This window comes from Bos mutus, chromosome 8 (assembly GCF_027580195.1).
Source record: "Bos mutus isolate GX-2022 chromosome 8, NWIPB_WYAK_1.1, whole genome shotgun sequence".
NCBI classification, from domain to species: domain Eukaryota; kingdom Metazoa; phylum Chordata; class Mammalia; order Artiodactyla; family Bovidae; genus Bos; species Bos mutus.
In genome coordinates, this window is record NC_091624.1 from 33,499,839 (window position 1) to 33,522,214 (window position 22,376).

Below are 22,376 nucleotides of genomic sequence, written 5' to 3' on the forward strand. Positions count from 1 at the left end.
AGTCCATGGGGTCGCTAGGAGTCGGACACGACTGAGCGATTTCACTTTCACTTTTCACTTTCATGCATTGGAGAAGGAAATGGCAACCCACTCCAGTGTTCTTCCCTGGAGAATCCCAGGGACGGGGAGCCTGGTGGGCTGCCGTCTCTGGGGTCGCACAGCGTCGGACACGACTGAAGCGACTTAGCAACGGCAGCAGGTTGCTTCCATATCTTGGCAATTGTAAATAGTGCTGCTGTGAGCATTGGGGTGCATGTGTCTTTTTGAATTAATGGTTTTGTTGTTTTCTGTAAAATTGGTCATATGGTAGTTGTCTCGTTAGTTTTTTGAGAAACCACAATACTATTTTCTGTAGTGGTTGTATCAGTTTATATTCTCACCAATAGGGTACGAGTGTTAGTCACTCAGTCATATCTGACTCTTTGTGACCCTGTAGACTGTAGCCCACCAGGCTCTTTGACCATGGGATTCTCCAGGCAAGAATACTGGAGTGGGTTGCCATTTCCTTCTCCAATAGGGCACAAGGGTTCCCTTTTCTCCACAGCCTCACCTACATTGGTTATTTCTGGCCTTCTTATTTGTACAAGTGGGTAATTCAATTACTTCATAGCTCTGACACTTGAAATATTCGTAAAATAAGTTCCAGGCAGGAAGCTGAAGCGATGTCTTGAAATATCTAATTGGGAGTTCAGGCTGAATTAGATTGTATGTCCCAATAATAACTTTCTGACACCAGTCGGATGTTCTGCAATTCAGTTTTTAATTTTAATTTTTTATTTTATTTTTTTTTTAGTTTTTAATTTTTAAAAATAAATTTAAAATTTTTGAACAGCTTTAGATTTACAGTCTTATTGTCGAGACAGTACAACCTGTACAACCCACACCAGATTCCTGTTGTTCACATTTTGCATTAGTATGAAGTATCAGCAAATTTGGAAAACTCAGCAGCGGCCACAGGAATGGGAAAGGTCAGTTTTTATTCCAATCCCAAAGAAAGGCAATGCCAAAGAATGCTCAAACTACCGCACAGTTGCACTCATCTCACACGCTAGTAAAGTAATGCTCAAAATTCTCCAGGCCAGGCTTCAGCAATATGTGAACCGTGAACTTCCTGAGGTTCAAGCTGGTTTTAGAAAAGGAAGAGGAACTAGAGATCAAATTGCCAACATCCACTGGATGATGGAAAAAGCAAGAGAGTTCCAGAAAAACATCTATTTCTGCATTATTGACTTTGCCAAAGCCTTTGACTGTGTGGATCACAATAAACTGTGGACAATTCTGAAAGAGATGGGAATACCAGACCACCTGATCTGCCTCTTGAGAAATTTGTATGCAGCTCAGGAAGCAACAGTTAGAACTGGACATGGAACAACAGACTGCTTCCAAATAGGAGAAGGAGTACGTCAAGGCTGTATATTGTCACCCTGTTTATTTAACTTCTATGCAGAGTACATCATGAGAAACACTGGGCTGGAAGAAGCACAAGCTGGAATCAAGATTGTTGGGAGAAATCTCAATAACCTCAGATATGCAGATGACACCACCCTTATAGCAGAAAGTGAAGAGGAACTAAAAAGCCTCTTGATGAAAGTGAAAGAGGAGAGTGAAAAAGTTGGCTTAAAGCTCAGCATTCAGAAAACGAAGATCATGGCATCCGGTCCCATCACTTCATGGGAAATAGATGGGGAAACAGTGGAAACAGTGTCAGACTTTATTTTGGGGGGGCTCCAAAATCACTGTAGATGGTGACTGCAGCCATGAAATTAAAAGACGCTTACTCCTTGGAAGGAAAGTTATGACCAACCTAGATAGCATATTCAAAAGCAGAGACATTACTTTGCCAACAAAGGTCTGTCTAGTCAAGGCTATGGTTTTTCCTGTGGTCATGTATGGATGTGAGAGTTGGACTGTGAAGAAGGCTGAGCGCCAAAGAATTGATGCTTTTGAACTGTTAGAGAAGACTCTTGAGAATCCCTTGGACTGCAAGGAGATGCAACCAGTCCATTCTGAAGGAGATCAGCCCTGGGATTTCTTTGGAAGGAATGATGCTAAAGCTGAAACTCCAGTACTTTGGCCACCTCATGCGAAGAGTTGACTCATTGGAAAAGACTCTGATGCTGGGAGGGACTGGGGGCAGGAGGAGAAGGGGACGACAGAGGATGAGATGGCTGGATGACATCACTGACTCGATGGACGTGAGTCTGAGTGAACTCCGGGAGTTGATGATGGACAGGGAGGCCTGGCATGCTGCGATTCGTGGGGTCGCAAAGAGTCGGACATGACTGAGCGACTAATCTGATCTGATCTGACCTGTCACGATTGATTACCCAATATATATGCCTTATTTTTATCTTGAAGTTCATCTCTATTCAATGTTTCTTCAGTTTTTCCCTAGTTTTGTCCTTTTCCTGTTCCAGGTGTACATTACATTGATCTGTTATGTTTCTCTAGGCTTCTCTTGGCTGTGATAGTTTCTCAGGCTTACTTTTTTTTAACTTTCAAGAATTTATTTGTTTAATTAGGTGTAACCTAACTGTACAAGTGGCATTATTAGCAAAGTCTGCAAGTCTTATACAACTTAACAAGTTGCATAGTTGTTTTAATCCAAGCTTATATAATTACTTCCTGGATTTACATAATACAAAAGGAGTCTAACATGTCAGCATGAAAACTGAGATTCACGAATAATAAAGCACACAGATCATGACATGGCTCATTTATAGGTTTTTTTCTTATATGCCAGGCAGAGAGTGTGGTAATTATGCTGTATTTATCATGTTTTTTTTCAGGCTTTACTTTTTAATGATCTTGATAGTTTTGAGGAGTGCTGTCCAGGCATTTTGTAGAATGTCCTTCAATTGGGATGTATCTCATGTTTTTTCTCGTGTTGAAACAAGGGCAACCCATTTTTGAGGGGAAGGCCACAGAGGTGAAATGCCATTCTCATGGCTTCACATCAAGGGTATATGCATCAGTATGACTTACCACTGTTGAGCATCTGATTGAGGTAATGTTTATCAGGTTTTTTTCATTGTAAACTTACTCTGTTTTTTCTCCTTTTATGCTGTAATCTTTGGAAGAAATTCACTATGCTTAAAGATAGGGAAATTATGCTCCACTTCCCTAAGGGTGGAGTGTCTGCATGAAGTTGTCTGGAATTTTCCTGCACAGGAGATGTGACTCTTCTTGTTTGTCTAATGATTGATATCAGTATGAATTAGTGGATGTTTATTTTATACTTTTAGGTTATAATCCAATACTAATTTATTTATTTTTCTTAAAATTTTCCAGCTTTGGCCACTGGCAACTTTTTCAGTTAGTTCCTTTATCCAGTTGACATACTTGTGATATTGTGGGTTTGTCTTCCCACCCCACTTTTAAATTATTTTTTTGTAATCTGGCACCAAAAGATGCTTCAGACTTATTTTCATATATTTCTTGGCCCAGTCCTGGAATCATCCAGTCAGCCATTTCTCCAAGGAGTCCTTGTTTTCTTTATTGGAGAAAGGTGTTTTAGAAACCAGGTCTGGGCACTACGTGTGCTTTTTGCTACTAGGATCTCATTGCTACTAGGTCCTCTCAGATGATGGAGCAAAGAGACATGTATGTGTGTATACTAACTGTATTATATATTGGTAAATATTTCTGTATCTGTCTATCTGTATTTAAATTAAACATAAATTTGTACTGCTGTCTTCAACTCTAATCCATGTAAATTAACATAATGGTATGTAAATTAACATAATGGTATGTAATTGGTTGTGTTCTTAACCTGGGACACTCTTCAATTATTTTATCAATGTTTTGTAACTCAAAACATTTTGAAGCTCTCAGTGGCAAAGACTGGTCAGTGCTTATCCACCCACTTATCTTTTTACCAGAAAAATACTACATTTCTAGTCCCTGCTTGCAGTTAGGTATGGCCAGGTGACTAAATTCTGGCCAGTGGGGAAAGGAAATTGTGGGGTGGGACTTACAGGAGAACTTCTGAACATGAGGATAGTTCAGTGCACATCCCTTTTCTTTGCCTTTTCTCCTCCTTGCTTCCTGTTGCCTGGGCTTCACATAAGATGGCTGGACTACTTGTAGCCATCCTGGGTCATGAGGTAATCATGGCGGGTAGAAACCAATGCTAGGATTTTAAACCTGAAAGAGAAACCTGAATTTGTGATAACTCCAAGCTGCCATACTAACTCTGATCTACTTTTATGTGAGGAAAATATAAACTGCTATCTTTTGGCCTTTTTGTTTCACCTAGCCAAACCTGAAGCTAACTTACATACTTTTTGAAGGTGCCTGTCTCTTAAATATTATTTTTTAACCTAGATCATTTTCATCAATGCTTATCTGTTACCCCTCCAAAAAAGACTTCTTAGGAGAGGCTATTTAGAATTGAGTCCTAGGAGCTGAGAAGGAAGATGAGATAATTTAGGAGAGAAAGAACCTGGCGAGCTCAGAGTGACCTGGGCAGGGCAGATAGTATCATATAGTCATGGAGGGTAGCAAGTTAAGAGTAGTGTCTTGAGGACCAGTGTGAAGGTGACTAGTTATGTGAACCTGCTGAGAAAACCTTTTACACAGGTTCTGATGATGTGAATGTTAGGTCCTTTGTAATTGTCATGTAGGTCCATGAAGCTTTGTCCTTTTTCTTCCCTAAGTCTGTTTCCTCTCTGTGTTTAGATTAGGTGATGTCTATTGTTGTATCTTCCAGTTCATTGGTTCTTTACCTACTCTGAGTTTTAAAATTTTAATTATTGCATTAAGTTTCCATTTGGTTCTTCTTTATATCTTCTCTTCTTTGCTGAAACTTTCTATTTCTTTGATGAAACTATTAAATTTTTCATTTGTTCCAAGCATGTTTTAATTACTCATTGAAACATATCTAATGAAGTGACTGCTTTAAAATCTTTGTCAGATCATTTCAACTTCTCTGTTATGTTGGTTTGATATCTGTTGGTTGTCTCTCTTCGTTCAATTTAAGATCTTCCTGGTTCTTGATACGATGAATGATCTTTGACACCTCTGAGCAGTTGGTGGTGAAAGCCTGGCTCTTCACTGACATGCCACCACTGCCTGGGGAGAGGGAGGGGAACCTTGTTAGTGTCAGAGTGGGGTGGAAATGCAGACTTGCCATGTACTCTCCAGGTACACCACTGTGTTGTTCTAGATCCTGAGGTCCCTAACCAGTCTGCCTTCATCACTCCATCTTTCAGAGTCTACTTCTGTTTGTTGAAAATATAATGTCCAGAGTTCTAGGTGTGCTTAGTGGAGGAATAGTGAAAAATACATCTATTCTGTCTTCCCCAAATCCAATTCAGTTTTGACACCACTAAGAGTTAGCACAAACCCCACGTTAGGGGGCTCAGTCCTGCAAGACTACCCCTCCTTTGGATGCTAGCCGTAAGTTCTTGGTGGCCCCAGGCCACATGTACTTTTTGCCTGGCTAACTGCAGATTCAGGGCTTCCCACAACCCCCTCAGGATCAATAATTCTCTAGAACTCAGGAAAGCTCTGTGTTTACAATTGCAGTTTTATTATAAAGGATACAACTTAGCAAGTGCTGATTGGTAGGGGCTCATGAGGCAAGGCCTAGGGTGGAAGCAGGGGTTAGGCAGGAGCTTCTGTTAGAGTTGGGTTGCCTCCTTACTGGTTCACAGAGATGTTCACCAAATGGGAAGTTCGCCGAGCCTTATGATCTAGGGTGCTTATCTGAGGTTTTATTACATGGGCGTGACTCGTTGAATGGCCATATGATTGAACTAAATCTCCAGTCTCTCCCTCCTTCCTAGAAAATGGGGCTGTAAGCTCCAACCCTCTCATTATGCAGTTGGCTCCCGTGTAGGCTCCTCTCAGTAAGTCAGCTCCTTAGCATAAACTCAGGTATGGTGTGCAGGGGCTCATTATGTATAGCAGAAGACACTGTTACTCAGGAAATTCCAAAGGTTGTAGGAGCTCTGCTGATAGCTGGGGACAAAGATGACATTTTTTTTTTTATTATGCCACAGATTATATTAAAAAAATTTTTTTAACCAGTTAAGTTCATTTATTTTAGAACAATATGACATATTTTTTGGAAGTTGCAGTTGACTCCAGTTTTCATGTCATTTAATAAGTGAAACATACTGTTGCCCTGCCTTAGTGACTTTTTCAGATGAAGTACAGGAAGCAAGAAAGAGATGAGCTGTGTCTGTCTGGGAATTGGATTTTACCGTCACAGCAGGGCCAAACTTAAATAGTGTCTCTGAACAGCTGTCCTTTTCTTTTGCTTTCTTCCGCCTTCACAGGAACCAGTGCATCAGTCAGATGAAAGAGGTGAAGGAGCAATGTGAAGAGAGAATAGAAGAAGTCACCAGGAAGGGAAATGAGGCCATGCCTTCACACGATCTAAACGAACAGAAGGACCAAAGCCAGCAGGTAATCCTGGGCTTTTTCTGCCAGGAATCTCCCAAAGGTCTTCCTGCCCTCTCTTCAGGCATCCTGTTCCTTTATCTGCTGTCTGGTTTGCTCTGGTTCCCTGAGACACAACAGTCTGGTCCCAGGGTGTAGGGTCTCTGACTGAGTATGGTGGCCTCTGAACCTAGCCTCTGTGCCCCAGCCTGTATGGAGATTGCTTCCTTTAAAGCTTACAGCCACCCTGGGAGAGAGTTGTTTTTGTTTTTCTGTTTTGAGGGCGCTGAGGCCTGTGGAGGTGGTCAAATACTGTCCCAAGGTCAGTGCACCTGGTCAGTGATGGAGCTGATCCGAACCATGCTGTCAGGCTGCCTCCTGTGTAAGCACAGCCTATGGAAGTGCTGTTCAAAGCCTTCTGGGGGATCTTTGTTTTAAATGTAGCCGTTTTATTGAGATAGATTTCACCTACCATAGAGTCACCTGTGTAGTATTTACAGTTCAGTGGTTTTAGTATATTCACAAATGGGAAGTCGTCATCATCACACTGCGATGCAGTCATCGTCACAGTCACTGTTAGAACCTTTTCATAACTCCCCAAAGAAATCCCATACCCAGTAGCTCACTCGCCTTTTACTTCCAGTTCCTGGAGGCTTAGGTGAGCTGTGATCTATCTTCTGTCTTACAGATTTGCCTTATCTGGACATTTATTTATGACGGACAATAACACTTATCAGTGACTTCCATGTAACTTTCAGGATCCACCCGTGTTGCAGCATGTACGAGCGCTCCCTTCCTGTGTATGGCTGAATAATAGTCCACTGTTTGTGCTGTGTTCTGTTTGTTTATTTGTCAGCTGATGGGCATTTGGGTTATTTCCACTTTTTGGCGACTGAATAATGCTGCTGTGAATGCTCATGCACACATTTTTGTGTGAACATAGGCTTTCATTGCTTTTGGGTATATACCTAGGAGTGGAATCGTTAGATCGTGTGGTAACTCTCCAGAGTGTATTGAGAAACTGCCATACTGTTTCGGAAGGTGATCTTACCCTTCTGCATTCCTGCCGACAGTTATTGAGGGTACCAGTTTTGCCACATCCTTGCCAGCTCTTGTCATTACATTTGTCTTTTTCATTATAACCATTGTAGTAGGTGTACAGTGCTATCTCATTATGGCTTTGATTTGCATTTCCCAGTAGTTGATGATATTGAGTATTTTTTCATGTATGCTTTGTTGGCTGTTTGTAATTTCTCTTTGGAGAAATTGTAAATTGTATCCTTTGTCCATTTTGAAATTGAGTTATTTTTATTATTGAGTTGTTAGACTTCTTTATATATTCATATAGATATTGGGTGTATGATTTGCAAATATTTTTTCCCATTCTTTGAGTTATCATTTCACTTTCTTGATGGTGTTCATTGAAGTAGAGAAGTTACTAATTTTAAGTCTAGTTTATCTATTTCCTTTGTTGTTTGTTCTATGAGTGTCATATCTAAAACTGCTTTGCCTAACCTAGCATCATGAAGATTTACGCCTGTTTTTTCTTGTGAGACTTGTAAAGTTCTTAGCATTTAGTTCTTCTTTTAGTCCTGTGATTCATATTGTTAATTTTGCATATGATGTGAGGTAGTGGTTCAACTTTATTATTTTGCATGTGGCTATCCAGTTGTCTCAACACCATTTGTTGGGGGGAAAAAAAAAAACGATTCTTTTCCCCACTGAGTTGCCTTGACATCCTTGTCAGAAAAATCAGTTTACTATAAAGATGAGGGTCTGTTTTTGGACTCTCTGTCTGTTCCTTTGATCTCTTTTTCTATCCTCATGTCCACAGTACACAGTCTGGATTACTGTATTTTTGTAATAAACTTTGAAATCAGCAGCTTTGCTCCATCTTTGTCCTTTTTCAAGATTATTTTGGCAATTCTGCACTGGATGACTTTTTATACGAATTTTTGGATCTGCTTATCAGTGTCTTCAAACCAGGTGGGATTTGGACAGAGATTATAGTCTGTAAGTCCCTTGGGAGGTGTTGTCATCTTAACATCTTGTCTTCTGATGTGTGAATGTGGGATTTGTTTCTATTTCTTTAAGTCCTTTAAAAATCTTTTCAATTATGTTTTGTAGTTTTCAGAATTCTTGCACTTCTTTTGTTCAATTTATTTCTAAGTATTTTTGATGCTGTTATAAATGGAATTGTTTTCTTAATTTCATTTTCAACTGTTTATTTCTAGTGTGTAGATAATTCATTTTTTATAATGACCTTGTATCAGCCTTTCTGAACTTATTAGTTCAAGTAGTATTTTTTGTGATTCTTTAGGATTTTCTGAATACAAGATTATGTCATCTAAAAATAGAGGTAGTTTCACATCTTCTTTTCCAATCTGGATGCCTTTTATTTCTTTTTATCGCCTAATAGCCCTAGCTAGAACCTCCAGTATAATGTTAAATGGAAGTGGTGAGGATAGACATCCTTGTCTTCTTTTTGATCATAGGGGGAAAGCTTTTAACTCTTTCACTCTTAAGTCTGATGTTAACTGTGCAAGCATACTTCATTTTATTGTGCTTTACAGATGTTTGTGTTTTTTACACATTGAAGGATTGTGGCAACTGTGTGTTGAGCAGGTATATTGGCTTCCTTTTTTTCCAACAGCATTTGCTCACTTCGTGTCCCTTTGTCACATTTTGGTAATTCTTAAAATATTTCAGACTTTTTCATTATTATTATATTTATTATAGAAATCTATGATCAAGGGTCTTGATGTTACTCTTGTAATGTTTTGGCATTTTTAGAAAATAAAGTATTTTTTAATTAAGGTAGTACATTTTTTAAACATAGTACTATTATGATAGACTACAGAATAGTGTAAACATAGCTTTTCTATGTACTGGGAACCCAGGAAATCGGTGTGATCACTTTATTGTGATATTTGCCTCATTGCAGTGGTTTGAAACTGAACCTGTGATATATTCATGGTATGCCTGTGTATTTTTCATAGATGCACATTATCAAGTTGAGGAAGTTCCCCTCTATTCATAATTTGTTGAGTGTTTTTATGAAGAAAAGCTGTTGAATTTTGCCAGTGTTTTTTCTGTATCCACTAGGATGATGGTGTGTTTTTTATCCTTTACACTACTGACATAGTATTATATGAATTGACTTCTGATGTTAAACCTTGGCATTGATGGGGAAAATCCTACTTGGCCATGATGTATAATCCTTTTGTATGTCACTTGATTTAATTTACTAGTATTTGTTGATGATTTGGGGGTCTATATTCATATTAGTTCTACAGGTTTCGTTTCTTGTAATGTCTTTGTCAGGCTTAGGTATCAGGGTCATTATTGGGCTCATAGAATGAGTTGGGGAGTATTCCTGTCTATGCTGCTTTTGGAAGAGTTTGAGAAGATGTAGTATTAAATGTTTGATAGAATTTACCACAGGAGTCATTTGAAACTGGGCTTTTTTAGGGGGAAATTTGTAAATTAATACTTCAGTCTCTTGTTACAATCTGCTCAGATTTTCTACTTCTTGAATGAGTTTTGGTAGTATGTGTCTTCCTAGGAACTTGTCTGTTTTAGGTAAGTTATCAAACTTGTTGGCAAACAGTTCTTAGTATTTCCTTATAATACAGTTTTTTATTTGTGTAAGAGTTGGTAGTGTTATCCTTTTTTTTATGTTAGTAATTTGAAATTGTTTTTAATCTAGCTAACGCTTGTCAAATTTGTTCATCTTTCAAGGAACTAACTTTTGGTTTTGTTGATTTTATTGTTTTTCTTTTACATATGTCATTAATTCCTGTTCTAATCTTTACTAAATCCTTCCTTACTTTAGGTTTAGTTTTTTCTTCTTTTTTCAAGTGTCTTAAGGTGGGAGATTAGGTTATTGATTTGAGATCTGTCTTTTTTCTTGAGATAAGCCTGAAAATTTCCCTTTAAGCACTGCTCTAGTTGCCTTCCAGAAGTTTGGTGTGTTGTGTTTTCATTTTAATTTTTCTCAAGGTATTTTCTAGTTTTCCTTGTGATTTCTTTGACCCACTGGTTATTTAGGAGTGTGTTGTCTAATTTCCAAATATTTGTGAATTTCTCAAAAAACCTCATTCTGTTACTGATTTATAATTTCATTCCATTGTGATTGGTGACCATACATTGTGTGATTTCAGTCATTTAACATTTGTTGAGGTTCGTTTTGTGGCCGAGCATCTGTCTGCCTGGAGAGCAGTCCGTGTGCACTTGAGAAGAAATCGCATTTGCTTGTGTTTTGCTCTTGTTGGGTTGGGTCTGTAGATGTCTGCTCGGGTGGTTTGTCATGTTGTTCAAGCCTTCTCTTTCCTTGTTGATCTTCTGCCTACCTGTTAATCCAGTATTGAAAGTGTTTTTTCTGGGAGATATGGGCCCAAGCTCAGGTCTCTGCTTTATGCCAGGTGGTAGGGCACGACCAGGGTAGGGTATGGCATTAGTCAGGGTTTCCATGTGCTTGTTCATCAGAAGGATGCAGTGGTCCGTTGCATTGCTCAGGGTTGTTGAAGGTTCACGGTCACGGAGCTGCTGCCCTGACCACCTGTGTTCCTGTTTCAGCCTCGAGCCCCCAGTGAGCCCCAGCCCAGGCCGCAGGAGGCAGGCCCGCCCCAGGCAGAGGTGCCGGAAGCAAGAGGAAACGTGCCCAGCCACAGTGAGCCCCAGACACCAGCCCCTAGCTCCGAGGTGGCTTTTGATTTGAAGAGACAAGGTGAGAAAGGTAAGTGAAGCTTGCCAGTGACATGCTGTCTTCAGGGCTGTGCAAAACACACAGGAGCAGCTCCGGCCCCTCAGTCCGTACAGATACTCAGAGCTCACTGCTTGTGGGGAGCCTAGTAGTTGGGCTGCAGGTGGTAGTGAGTATCTCTCTGGGCACCTGGACTCGGGGCCACAGGGCTTTTATCTGCCTTCCTGACGTCTCACCCTTGTAAACTTCCTCGTTCTTTGGCAGCTTGGTAAAGGAAGGTCTAGGTGTGCCTTTATTCGGGACAGTGGCGGGGCTGTTTAGTTAAGGGGACGTGGCTGAGTCCTGGGTGGCTGTCACTGGCTCCCAGATTCTGGGTCTCAAGTAGGGTGATCAGATAAGCCTGGCATTACAGCCTCCTCCCCTTGCAGGATGTGCTCAATCCAGATGACTTGGTCTGGATTTGTTTTCTAAACCGTTTCCTCTTTCTTGTGGTTCTGAAGATATACTCCAGGCACAGTGAGGCTTGGAGTCTGGTGCCGTTAAGTTGCTCAGTTTTGTCCAATTCTTTGCAACCCCATGGACTGTTACATGACAGGCTTCTCTGTCTTTCACCATCTCCTAGAGTTTGCTCAAACTCATGTCCATTGAGTCAGTGATGCCATCTGCTAGGCCACGGCATACATGATCGGCTACCCCGTCCATCCACAGTCCTTGGGAAGGCTCTGGGAATTGAGTGGTCTGAGAATTTCTGTATTGTATGGTGAGGTCACGGCAACCTGTGTCCTATGCACAGAGGAAACCAAGGAAATTCAGGTCGTCAGTGAGGAGGAGCTTCAGAGGGACAGCCTGGCACTGCCGAAGGAGCCAGGCCGAGAACAGGAAGTGGAAGGAGACAGACAAGTGGGCGGAAAAGGCAATGGAGAACCCGGAGAGCTGGGCCAAATCCCACAGGTCCCAGCCGCCCTGCTGGCCAGCCAGGAGAATCAAGAGGCGGAGGGCCCTGAACGGGACCAGCTCGTCATCCGCGATGGACAGGAGGAGGGGCAGGATGCCGACGAGGAAGGTGGGTGAGAGGCCCCCTGGGCTGCCCGCTCATTCCGCTGCACCAGGCAGTAGCCCCTTCCATGGCCTTCCCGGTGCAGAACGGACACCCGTGAAGACGACCAACCAGCAGGGCGCCATTTGGCAGTCGTTCTGTTTGTTTGTTTCTATTGTCAGGCAGGAGACAAGACAGAAGGGCTGGGCACTCCTAGCACTTGGAACTTGTAGAAATCATATTCACAGGGAGCCTAGGGGGCTTTCCAGGTGGAAGACCTTGGATGGGAGCTGAGCACAGCGTCCACATAGGTCTCCTGGCGGGCAGAGCCCACACGTTTTCCTTGTCACTTCATCTCCTCCTGCCGTGTCACTGGCAGGCAGTGCCTGGTGAACCGAAGGAGGAAGGAAGGACAGATGGAAGGATCGGATAGATGGAGGGTCACACGTGTTTGAGCATTGCAGAAAAGTGACGTGGGAATCTCACCTTTCTGGTTTGGTTTACTTTTCTTTTTTAAAGGAAAGTGTGGGAAACTGAGATGAGCAGAATATTCTGGGATGTATCTTGGTCCCTGAAAGACGGAAAACATTTTAATCCTAGCTAAGCCAGGGGCGCTTAGAAGACACCTGTGTGCTGAGCCTGATAAAGTGACAGGTGGGGATAGTACTTACTGGCAGAAATTACCCCGATTTTCTGAAGAGTGTGTTCTCACAACTTTTCTGTTAAATAATTGGGGAGGAAAAAAGAAAAAAAGGACACTCTGGGGGGCTGATCAGAGTGGCAGTCAAGTTTCAGCTCACTCAGCAGTTGGTCGCAGGGTGTAACAGCTGCCAGTAGGCCGGCACTACTGCGGGGGCCTGTGTGTCACACCTTGTTCGAGGTCAGCTGTAATGGTCTGATTAGTAGAATAAAGCCGCATGGCACACAGGCCTGGGCTTTGTTTCCTCTTCAGGCAGTTAGTGCAGGGGTATAGAACTAGAGCTGACTTTTCCAGACATGCTTTTTAAACAAAAGATCTTGTTTATACAGATATGAAATGTTAACAGTAACCCTCTGAGTATGTCTCTTGATTGCATCCTGTCCTGATCTTTTCTGGTTGCTCTTCTCTCTGGGGATGAATGCAGTGATAAATGAGCTAATTCTGTATGTCTGATGGAAAAATTTTACCCTTTGACTCACAATAGCCACTCCATTTCCTTCTCTCAGGGCAGTGAACCATTTTAAGCAGATGCCTCCATTAACCAGAAACCTGTTTCCAAATAGTGATGCCTTCCTTTAACGTTGATTATCTCTTTAAAAAACTGGAATTTTGGTTTGGTGAACTAGTTACCCTGATTCCAGCCTGGAATGGAGCTCTTTATTTAGGGCCATATTTTAAATAGATTCAAAGTTGGAGTGGGGCATAGATAAGTAGAGGAATCCTGCATGGTCTTGGCACTGGGAGCAAGCACACGAGTCCCTGTCATTTCCTGAGAGGAAGCAGAAAGAGCTGATTGTTAAACCAGGGTTGGGATAACCCTAGCGCCCGGGCTCTGGTGTTCCCATGGCATCGAGAGAGAAATGATGTAGCTTATGTTTTGTGGTTCTGCTAATTTTTCAGGGAGAAATCAGCAGAAACTGGGAGCTGATGATGACTACAACATGGATGAGAATGAGGCAGAATCTGAAACAGACAAGCAGGCAGCCCTTGCAGGGAATGACAAAAACAGAAATGGTAATTAACAGTGGTGGTGGTGGTGGTGGGTAGGTGGGGGGGGTCACCTTTCGTGTCTGATTTGTGGTCCTTCACTTTTGGTATGACTGCACACTGAATCCCAACAATAATGTTGTAAGTAATCCCTAATTAGAAGACTGTTTTCTCCGGAAGCCTTGGAGTGTAGGGGCAGTGGAGAGAGGTGACAGTTTCAGGAGGCCACAACGAGGACCTTTCAGAAAGTCTGCATACATGAACTTGAGCATCAGCCCCTCAGGGGTCAGTGCGGATATGCTTCAGTGAAGTTTAGGAATTTCCCTTCAAAATGGTAGGTCACCGCATGATCATTTCACAGCACTAGTCGAAATGCTGTCATGTGTACACAGGCAAGTTTTTATAGTAGCACTCTGTGTTACTTTGTATTAACTGTTATTTTGAACTTTTGAAGAGTCCAGGCCTGTGGGATGCTCAGATTCTGGATTCGTCTCCTTGTGATTGGATTCTGGTTGAACTTTTTTTTTTAATAGCTGCAGTTGTGGTGTTCTAGCTTCACACCAGGAGGCAGAGGATGGCAGGCTGATCCTTGGTTAAGGTGGTACCCACTAGGTCTCTCTGCTGCAAAGGTCCATTTTCCCCTCTGTAACTAACATGTCTTACAGAGGGGGATGCTGTGTGACGGTGTGACTTTGCTGTCCATTGAAAACCGTTGTCTGGATGGTCATTCCGCACATTGATCAGCTGTCATTCTTTGAGGACTCCCTCACCCCCAGTGTGTATACATTGGCACACACACACAGGCACACATACTCTCTCTCCCTTGTTTTAGTTTCACTGTAGACTCAAGGTTTCCTTTCTTAAAGTTCATTTTTCCATCAAACTCTTGGTGTTTCTTTCTCAGTTTTTAAGAATTCTTTATGTGCTGGGGAGGTTGCCAGTACTACCTAGGAGTTTATCTTGATTTTGATTATGGTTTTTTGCCATGTAAAAGTTTCAAAAATTTTTATGTCTTTTTTTTTGCCTACAGATATGGAGTCATAGTTTTCTCATTTAGAGTTGAATTCACCCTTTTTTTTTGTTGTTGTTCAGTATACTTTCAGATTTTTCTTTTGGTTTTATGAAGTAAGTCAGATTGAGAAAAGCACACAAAACAAACAAGTTGTTAGAAGTTAAACATTTTTTAACCGCACCCTGCCTTCCTGACTCAAGAAACAGAACTTGGCTTCAGGAAGTTCCTTCTTTGTTGCCCTTCCTGTCCTGGCACCTTCCCTCCCTGTACTGAAATACCTGTCCTCACCTTTCCATTCGGCATTTTCTTGAATTTCTTTATGGGCTTATCATCCAAGTGGGCATCCCTGGATGCCATAGTTTATTTAGTCTTGCCCGTTTTCTTATATTTGATATGTGTTTAAGTCTCAATTTACAAGTCTTCTCTTCCTTCCTTCCTTCCATTCAGCCAGCCAGCCAGCCATTGCTGTTTGACCAGTCTGGAGAGTGTTGATTGTGTATTTCATGGCTCTGTTTATGGTTTGGTTTAGTGTGTTCTTCTTTCCTCCCTATTTCCTGCAGATCACCAGCTGATACCTGGAGGTGGTATTTTAATTCAGCCATTCCTATTTCATTTGTTAATTGAAATATTTTGTAAATAGACAAGTCATGGTATTGTTCATACAGCATAGGCAGGATAAATGCTTCTTTCTCTTTACCAGTTTTCACAATAAGGAATTATTTCCTTTGACCTTTTGAAGGTGACCATTTGAAAATATAAACTTTTAAACCTTTTTGATGGGTTTCATTCAGTTGCATTTATAATCTTTTTTGAAGTTCACATCGTCTCACCTTTGGCCAGTGAGGTTTTCCCCACTTCTCTCTGAACCATTGGTTCCTTTGTCTCTTGTCCTGCTTAGCCACTGCTTCACTCCACATAGTGCCTTTTCTCTGTGAGGGGCTTTACCTGAGAAGAACGCAAAGAGGAGTCGCTGCCAGTGTGTTTCACGGACCTCCACCAGCTCCTTCGTCTTCCATGGGCACTCTGTGGTCACCTGCTGTGGGAGTAGCAGGACTGCCCCTTCCAGCTGCAGCTCTCTCACTGGCCCAGGTGCTTTCTGCTGTAACATGTTGGTTGGTAGGATTTCTGTTGTTCCCGGGTCCATCAGAAGCTCCATTGCTTCCCTCTGTTTTCTTTCCAGACTCTGCGAGTGTATGGTTTGCTGTCCATGGATTATTTTTGACTGCTTGTATTTTGGGGTCTGCAGGACTCCTGCTCAGCTAGTTTTGCTGTAAATGGTCTCTAGTTTTTGAGTTTTTAAATTTAGTAGTTGGTTTATGTAAGGATTCTGAGAGGTTCAAAAACTGTGCCACTGTTTCTGCCATCTTTCCAGAATCCTCTACTTTCATAACTTACACTTAACATCTCTTGATTCATTTGACTCACTTTAAATGTTTTCAAGTGTATGGGCATGAGATATGGGCCCAGTTTTCTTTTTCCAAAGGTGTTTGCAGCTGGCCCAACACTATCTAAAATCACCATCTCAAATCACCATCTCATAGTGAGTTGAGGTGCTACCATCATCAAACACTGGATTTTCATATGTACTTGGTTCTGATTTTTGGATTTTCTATTTCTGTTTTATTGGTTTCTCTCTTGATTCACAGTGTACCACATTGTTCTAAGTATAGCAGCCTTTTTTTTTTTTTTTAATCTAGCCAGTCTACTTTCTCTGGAAAATTCAAGCCAACATCCTTTGAATAATGCTTCTTTCCTTTTTGGCTCCTCCTTGAATTCAGATTAGAAGTGTATTAGAACTTTTCAATCTATTCATGTCTCGTGTCCTCTTTTTCATATTTTGCATTTCTGCTTCTCTGATCTGTGTTGAGAATAATTTACTCAGAAACATCTTCCAATTCAAAAATTTTTCTTCCGTCTATGCCTTCTTTGCTCTGTTTTAATTTCTAAACTTTTCTCTTGGCCATTCTTTATGGGTCCTTAGTCCTTGCTCATGTTTTCAAACATCTTTTATTTCTCTGTCAACGTTATTTCATACGCCTCGTCTTCCAGTTGTAGTATCTGAACACTTGCGGTGTTTCATTTTGTTTCTGCAGATTGTCCTCACGGTACCTTGTTTCCTTGTGTGTTTTGTGCTTCTTAACTGTGAACTACTACTTTCCATGGAACTTTATATGTGGGAAGTATTTGAGAGTTAGAGAGAGAAGGTTGTTTGCCTCTGCCAGTCTCAAGGAGGGTACTGCAAACTCAAAACTCCTTTAATAAAGTAGGTTGTCACCTTTAGGGTTTTTTGGGATCACATGGAAAAATGAGAGTTTGAATTATACACCCGCACGATCATCTCATGTGGTTAAGCATGCTCTAGTCCACACGAGACTTTTCATTGCAGGTTTATTTTCTGTTGCCTTTAAGTCAAGGATGTGAAACTTCAGGGTTCACGTTTATATGGGCATCCCTTTCTTCACTGCCCACCTTGAGGGGAGCCCTCATGTTTAAGGGCCTTTTGAAGCTGTGAGGGGAGCTCGGAGTCTTCAGGCTTCAGCAGAAGTCCTTAGGACAAAAGCTGGCATTGATGCTTATTACCTTCAGTTGTTAATATTTCCACTTCATTTTTGATCTTCCTGTTAGTGTTGTTGCATTTTAATGTTTTATTAATTTTTTTTTCACTTTTCATTTTGAAATAATTTAAACAAAACTAGTAAGAATTTCCACAAACCTTCATCCAGGTACCCCAAGTGTTAACATCTTATGTAACCATAGTACAGTTATCAGAATGAAGACATTTAATATTCACATAATGCTATTATCTATAGACATTCAGATTTCTTGAATTGTCCAACTAATAATGGCTTTCTGATTCAAGATCTAATCCAGGATCATACACTGCATTTATCATCATATCTCTTTAGTGTCTTTTAACCTGGAACCCTCTGTCTTTATCACTTACGGCACTGATAATTTTTAAAGTGTTTTGGCCGATTGTTTGGTAGAAAGTTGAGTTTGATTCAGCAGTGCATCCTTCAAAAATCTTTTGTATTTTATCCAGCATGTCACTTACTACAATTGGCAGAGTTGCTTGGGGTTTCTAAAATTGAAAGTCTTAAGTTCATTTTTAATTATTTTCATAGACTTTTTAGCTAATTATTTTTAATGCAAAAGATGAACGTGTTAGGAGTCAGAATTTTAAGCAAATACAAGTTAGATGTGTGACTGTGCAATGAAGCCTTGGGATCTTTCATCCCTTACACCCAGGTGTCCGTCTAAGGATTTGACCTTGTACCTGCTAAGGCTTTCAAATTGAGGAGGTAAGCGAAGTAGAGCAATGGTTCTGCTATACCTGTGATGGATTCATTTTGATATTAGGCAAAACTAATACAATTATGTAAAGTTTAAAAATAAAATTAAAAAAAAAAAAAAAGAATTTTAAGTTGAAGAAATGTCATTTTAAAATTATGTCATTAAGATGGTTTCAGAGCCTGCTTTTCTCCAGGGAAATTAGAAGAAAAAGGCATTAGTTCCAACTTTATTAGAGAACTTAAGACAGTCATTTATAAAATCATTAAGATGTGCAATAGTTGTAAATGAGGATCTTGGGTTTAGGTTATATTTGTGATGTGTCTTTTTACATCCTTTGGGTGTCATAGGATAAAGAGGGTGGAAGCCACATATTGACATCAATTCTGTAAAGAAGAGCTTTGGAGTCACAAAAGCTAACCTAAGTTGCAAATGGCTTTTAGGAAGCAGTGTGCTTCCTGCTGCAGGTGCAGTTAACAGATTCATGCAGCGCATGAGGGTCATGATCATGTCAAAAATTCTATGAGTACATTTCATACCATCTATTTTGTAGAACATCATTAAACTATTTCACAGTTCATGGTACCTTGTTGGCTATACAAATGGACTCTTTTGCTCTCTTGTCGTTGATTAGCAATGAAATTCCACATTATAATGTTACCCTGGGAGACAGTCCTCTCTTATAGACACTTAAGTCAAATGGGACCTGCCTGGGCTGGTTTCTCAAAATGCTTAATACTAGAACATTTTGTTTTCTTTTTCCTTTTTAGTTCTTAACGCTGAAAATCAGAAAGGAGACACAATAAATTTACTTGATCAGCATGAAAAGAGGAATCACACACTCTGAATCAAACTGGAATCACATTCTTGTGTGTCAGAATTGAACAGAGATCACTACAATAGTCACAAGGGATTGAATACTGTGAATAATGTACTAAGTAAAATATCTAAAGATGATTATTGTGGAGTTTTAGTTTGTATTTACAATGTAGGAAAATGAGATTGTCTTTGAGACAGTGTTTTAGAGGTATTTTTGAAGTGTTTATATTGAGATGTCAAAATTGTTGAAATTTGTTGGCTAATAGGTATTTCATAAGAAGATCAACACCAGAAATAGAACACAGGTTCTCCTTCAAGTACGACAACAGCAGGATTCATATTGTGAAGTGTAACCTTTGCTGTGAAGGGGACTCCCATACTCGCAGAGCTCCTTGTCTTCAGGTCCCTCTGGAGTCATTCTCTTCGCCATGTGCTGCGCTGAGACAGGAACCAGCCCTGCAGTCGGCACTGAGTGATTTTTGGTTTATTCTTCCGTGCTCACTTCTGGTTCTGACAATCAGTAGCCTAGAGCACTGACTGTTAACATAAACATCACGAGCAACGGTGTTAAACAAGTCTAAACACAGAGGTGTTTTCTGTGAGGATTTTTTAAAAGACTGCTACTTGTACAATAACCCTTGTCATTAATGTACAAAATGCTTTCAAGTGACTTGTAATTTGAGTACCTGTGATCTATACTTGCCTTGCTTAGTATGTGTGGGCAAAGCATTACCAAGAAAAGCCACGTGCGGATTAGACTTCTGACACAACGGGCCAAAGCAGGGCTGACCTTGGGCACGTGTGGCAGAGAAGGTAGTACCGCACTGTGGGTGGGTGTGCTGCGGACACTGCCTACTTCACTGCTAGAAGAGAAGAGAAATTTGATGATGAAGGAGATACACAGCATACAGATTTGGAAAGTTTAGAAAGTCAAATGCAGTAGTTGTCTTTTTCAGTTTACACATGTACCTTGTGGTAAAGGACCATATCATAAACTGATTTAAAAACCAAAAGTTAATTTGAAAATGACTAATCGTAATTTGCTTAATAGTGACATCAGGTTTGAGTTGGTTCTTGCAAATAAACAGGCTCCTGTCAGACTTCACACTCACATTATGACCTTTAGAAAGGCTCCCTACAGGGTTAAGTGGGTGGTGATGCTTATTAAATCAGCATTCTGAGTCATAGGGCTTGAGATACAGGGGCTTCAGGTCATGTGACACAACCCCCTGTTAACAGAGAAGAGACTGGGGCCCAGAGGACTTCTGAACCGCAGCTGGCTTCGGACTCCTGGTGCCCCTGCTGCCACTGAGGGGTGGGGCCTGGTCTGCATTCAGGTTATGATCGCCAACTTGAATGCTGTGTGGTATTTTCCTACCTAATTAAGATTGTAACTGCCCACCCAGAAAAGGCAACTGAAGGGTGTGAAAGTAGCTTTATAAGGTACTCATCTAGGTCCTTGTCCAGCCTCCCTCTGTGTCTAAGTCTTAATCAGTCTTAGGATTGATGTCTTGCATATTAGCCTTTATTCATCTCATGTTTTATCAGTGTGCCTAGAGTTGCTGAGAAATGAAACTCTGTTCAGGTTTTAAAACTGCTTTCAGTTTTCCCTTCATCTGCTGGTGAAACCCTAAGGAATCAGCTTGTAAACTGTGGATTAAGGATGGTTGTTTGCCTTATTAATTAAACCTTTCTGTGGAATGAGATGCCGATATAAATAAAAAATAATCATGATTTAATCTCCTTGTACAGAGGCACCTGAAAGCTGTTTGTTCGGGAGGTAGGTACTTTAGGTGTTTCTTCAAGCAGTCATGCTTTATTGCTGTTGGCTTCCCTTGGGATGAACTATTCCAAGGAACAATCTAGAGATGCCACAGCCATTTATTTAAAAAATAAAACCTGTGTAATAAGCATCAGATAGATTATCAAACAATGTGGTCTTTTGGGTTCATCTAAAAGCAGCAGCTAATCCAATTTTTAATAAACTGTTTGATTCACACCCTCCTCTATATTCTCAAATGGTGTGTAGACAAGGAGTGATGATTAATTTGATCTTTTTCTGCAGATGAAGATTGCCATAGCAGCTTTGGATTAGATTTCATGAATAATCATTGCACCTAGCATACCTTTGTGTGATGGAATTTGAAAAAACATTCCCTGATTAAGTCAATGTGGTATCATTAAATAACTAGTTGAGAACTGGCATAATTGTTTTATTTGGTAATTGGTGGTTATCTATTCATAACAGAACTTGAAATGGTGGAAGAGAATTGTAATTTCACAGTCTTTTAAGGTCCAGGGGGGAACTGGTCTATTCTCATTATGTATTTTAGCTTAAAAGATTATATGGTAATCTTTATTAATGATTAATAACAATAATTACTCATTAATAGAAATGGTAATCTTTATTAATGATTATAGATTAAGGATAGTTTATAGGACACTCAGCCCACTAACACTTGCCTTTGAAATGAGTTTGAAATATACAAGTTTCCATTAATTCTGAGTTATACTAATATTTGGTTCACATTGTCATTTTAGATTTTGAAAATATTAGTATTAGAAAGTTGAGGAAATGGCTTATCTTGTGTATTTAAATGTTTATGTTCTATTTCAGCTCAGAGGGCAACACTTTCTTAAGGGTACTAACTAGGCCACTGTTCTTAACTGATCTGTAAGGTTCTGGTAATGTGCACACTGAAGGATTTCTCAAAAGTAGGTCTCTTCCCATGCACTGTGCTTGTTGATGTGCCTGTGAAACTCATCTCTGGGAAGGAGACATGACTTGAAACATTCTCATTTGTAAACTATATATAAACTTAATGACTTTTTTTTTTTATAAACCAAGACCTTGAGACAAATACCTGCTTTTTTTTTTGTTTTTTAAATCCTTACTCCTTAGAAGAAAACTAAATGTTCTAAAGTAGAATAAAAATCCTGAGTTGAGTGACACAGGCTTACACTTCATATCCCTACAGAGATTCTAATATTGCCAGGGGTGCTTGGTAAATTTGACTAAAGTTCAAATAAAGACTGAGTGATCAGAGATGTGGCCCTAGGCAACCTGATTTTTCATATAACTGAAGTTTTGCCCTTTAGAACGTTCATAAACAGATTTAGGTGGACAAATGCATTTTTAGAATGAGTGTTAATAGACATGTAAGAATGAGGATGAAAACTCAGGCTTTAAGAAGTAAGCCAGAGTCTTTGTGGAGCAGCTCCTGATGTTAGAGCTTGGTTTTTACCAATTTGGCTCTCTTAAAGTAGTACGGTGACAGTGGAACTTCAGTATGATGTAACATGTGTGCCTTTATCCAGAACTCAAACCTTCACCTGAATGTCTTAACTCACATCAAAAAAGCAGCCACATTATTATTTCACATCTGAATTATCATTTAAAAGAGTAATTCTGTGACCTTAACCACCAGTCTACAGCTGC

At 40.4% G+C, this 22,376-nt stretch overlaps 1 protein-coding gene across 6 annotated transcripts in view; it reads left to right on the top strand.

The window, feature by feature from the left end:
• GOLM1 (golgi membrane protein 1) overlaps positions 1–21,983 on the top strand; it is a 60,774-nt gene extending 38,791 nt beyond the window's left edge. For 3 of the 6 annotated variants that reach the window (XM_070375383.1, XM_070375387.1, XM_070375388.1), the window contains exons 6-10: positions 6,285–6,414; positions 10,966–11,125; positions 11,886–12,155; positions 13,729–13,842; positions 18,889–21,983. In XM_070375383.1, coding sequence (XP_070231484.1) covers positions 6,285–6,414; positions 10,966–11,125; positions 11,886–12,155; positions 13,729–13,842; positions 18,889–18,965 — 751 coding nt within the window. In that variant the 3' untranslated portion in view covers positions 18,966–21,983. Of the gene's footprint in view, positions 1–6,284; positions 6,415–10,965; positions 11,126–11,885; positions 12,156–13,728; positions 13,843–18,076; positions 18,130–18,888 lie in introns of all 6 variants that reach the window. The other 3 variants (XM_070375384.1, XM_070375385.1, XM_070375386.1) reach the window with 3 other exon arrangements.
• The last annotated feature ends 393 nt before the right edge of the window (positions 21,984–22,376 follow it).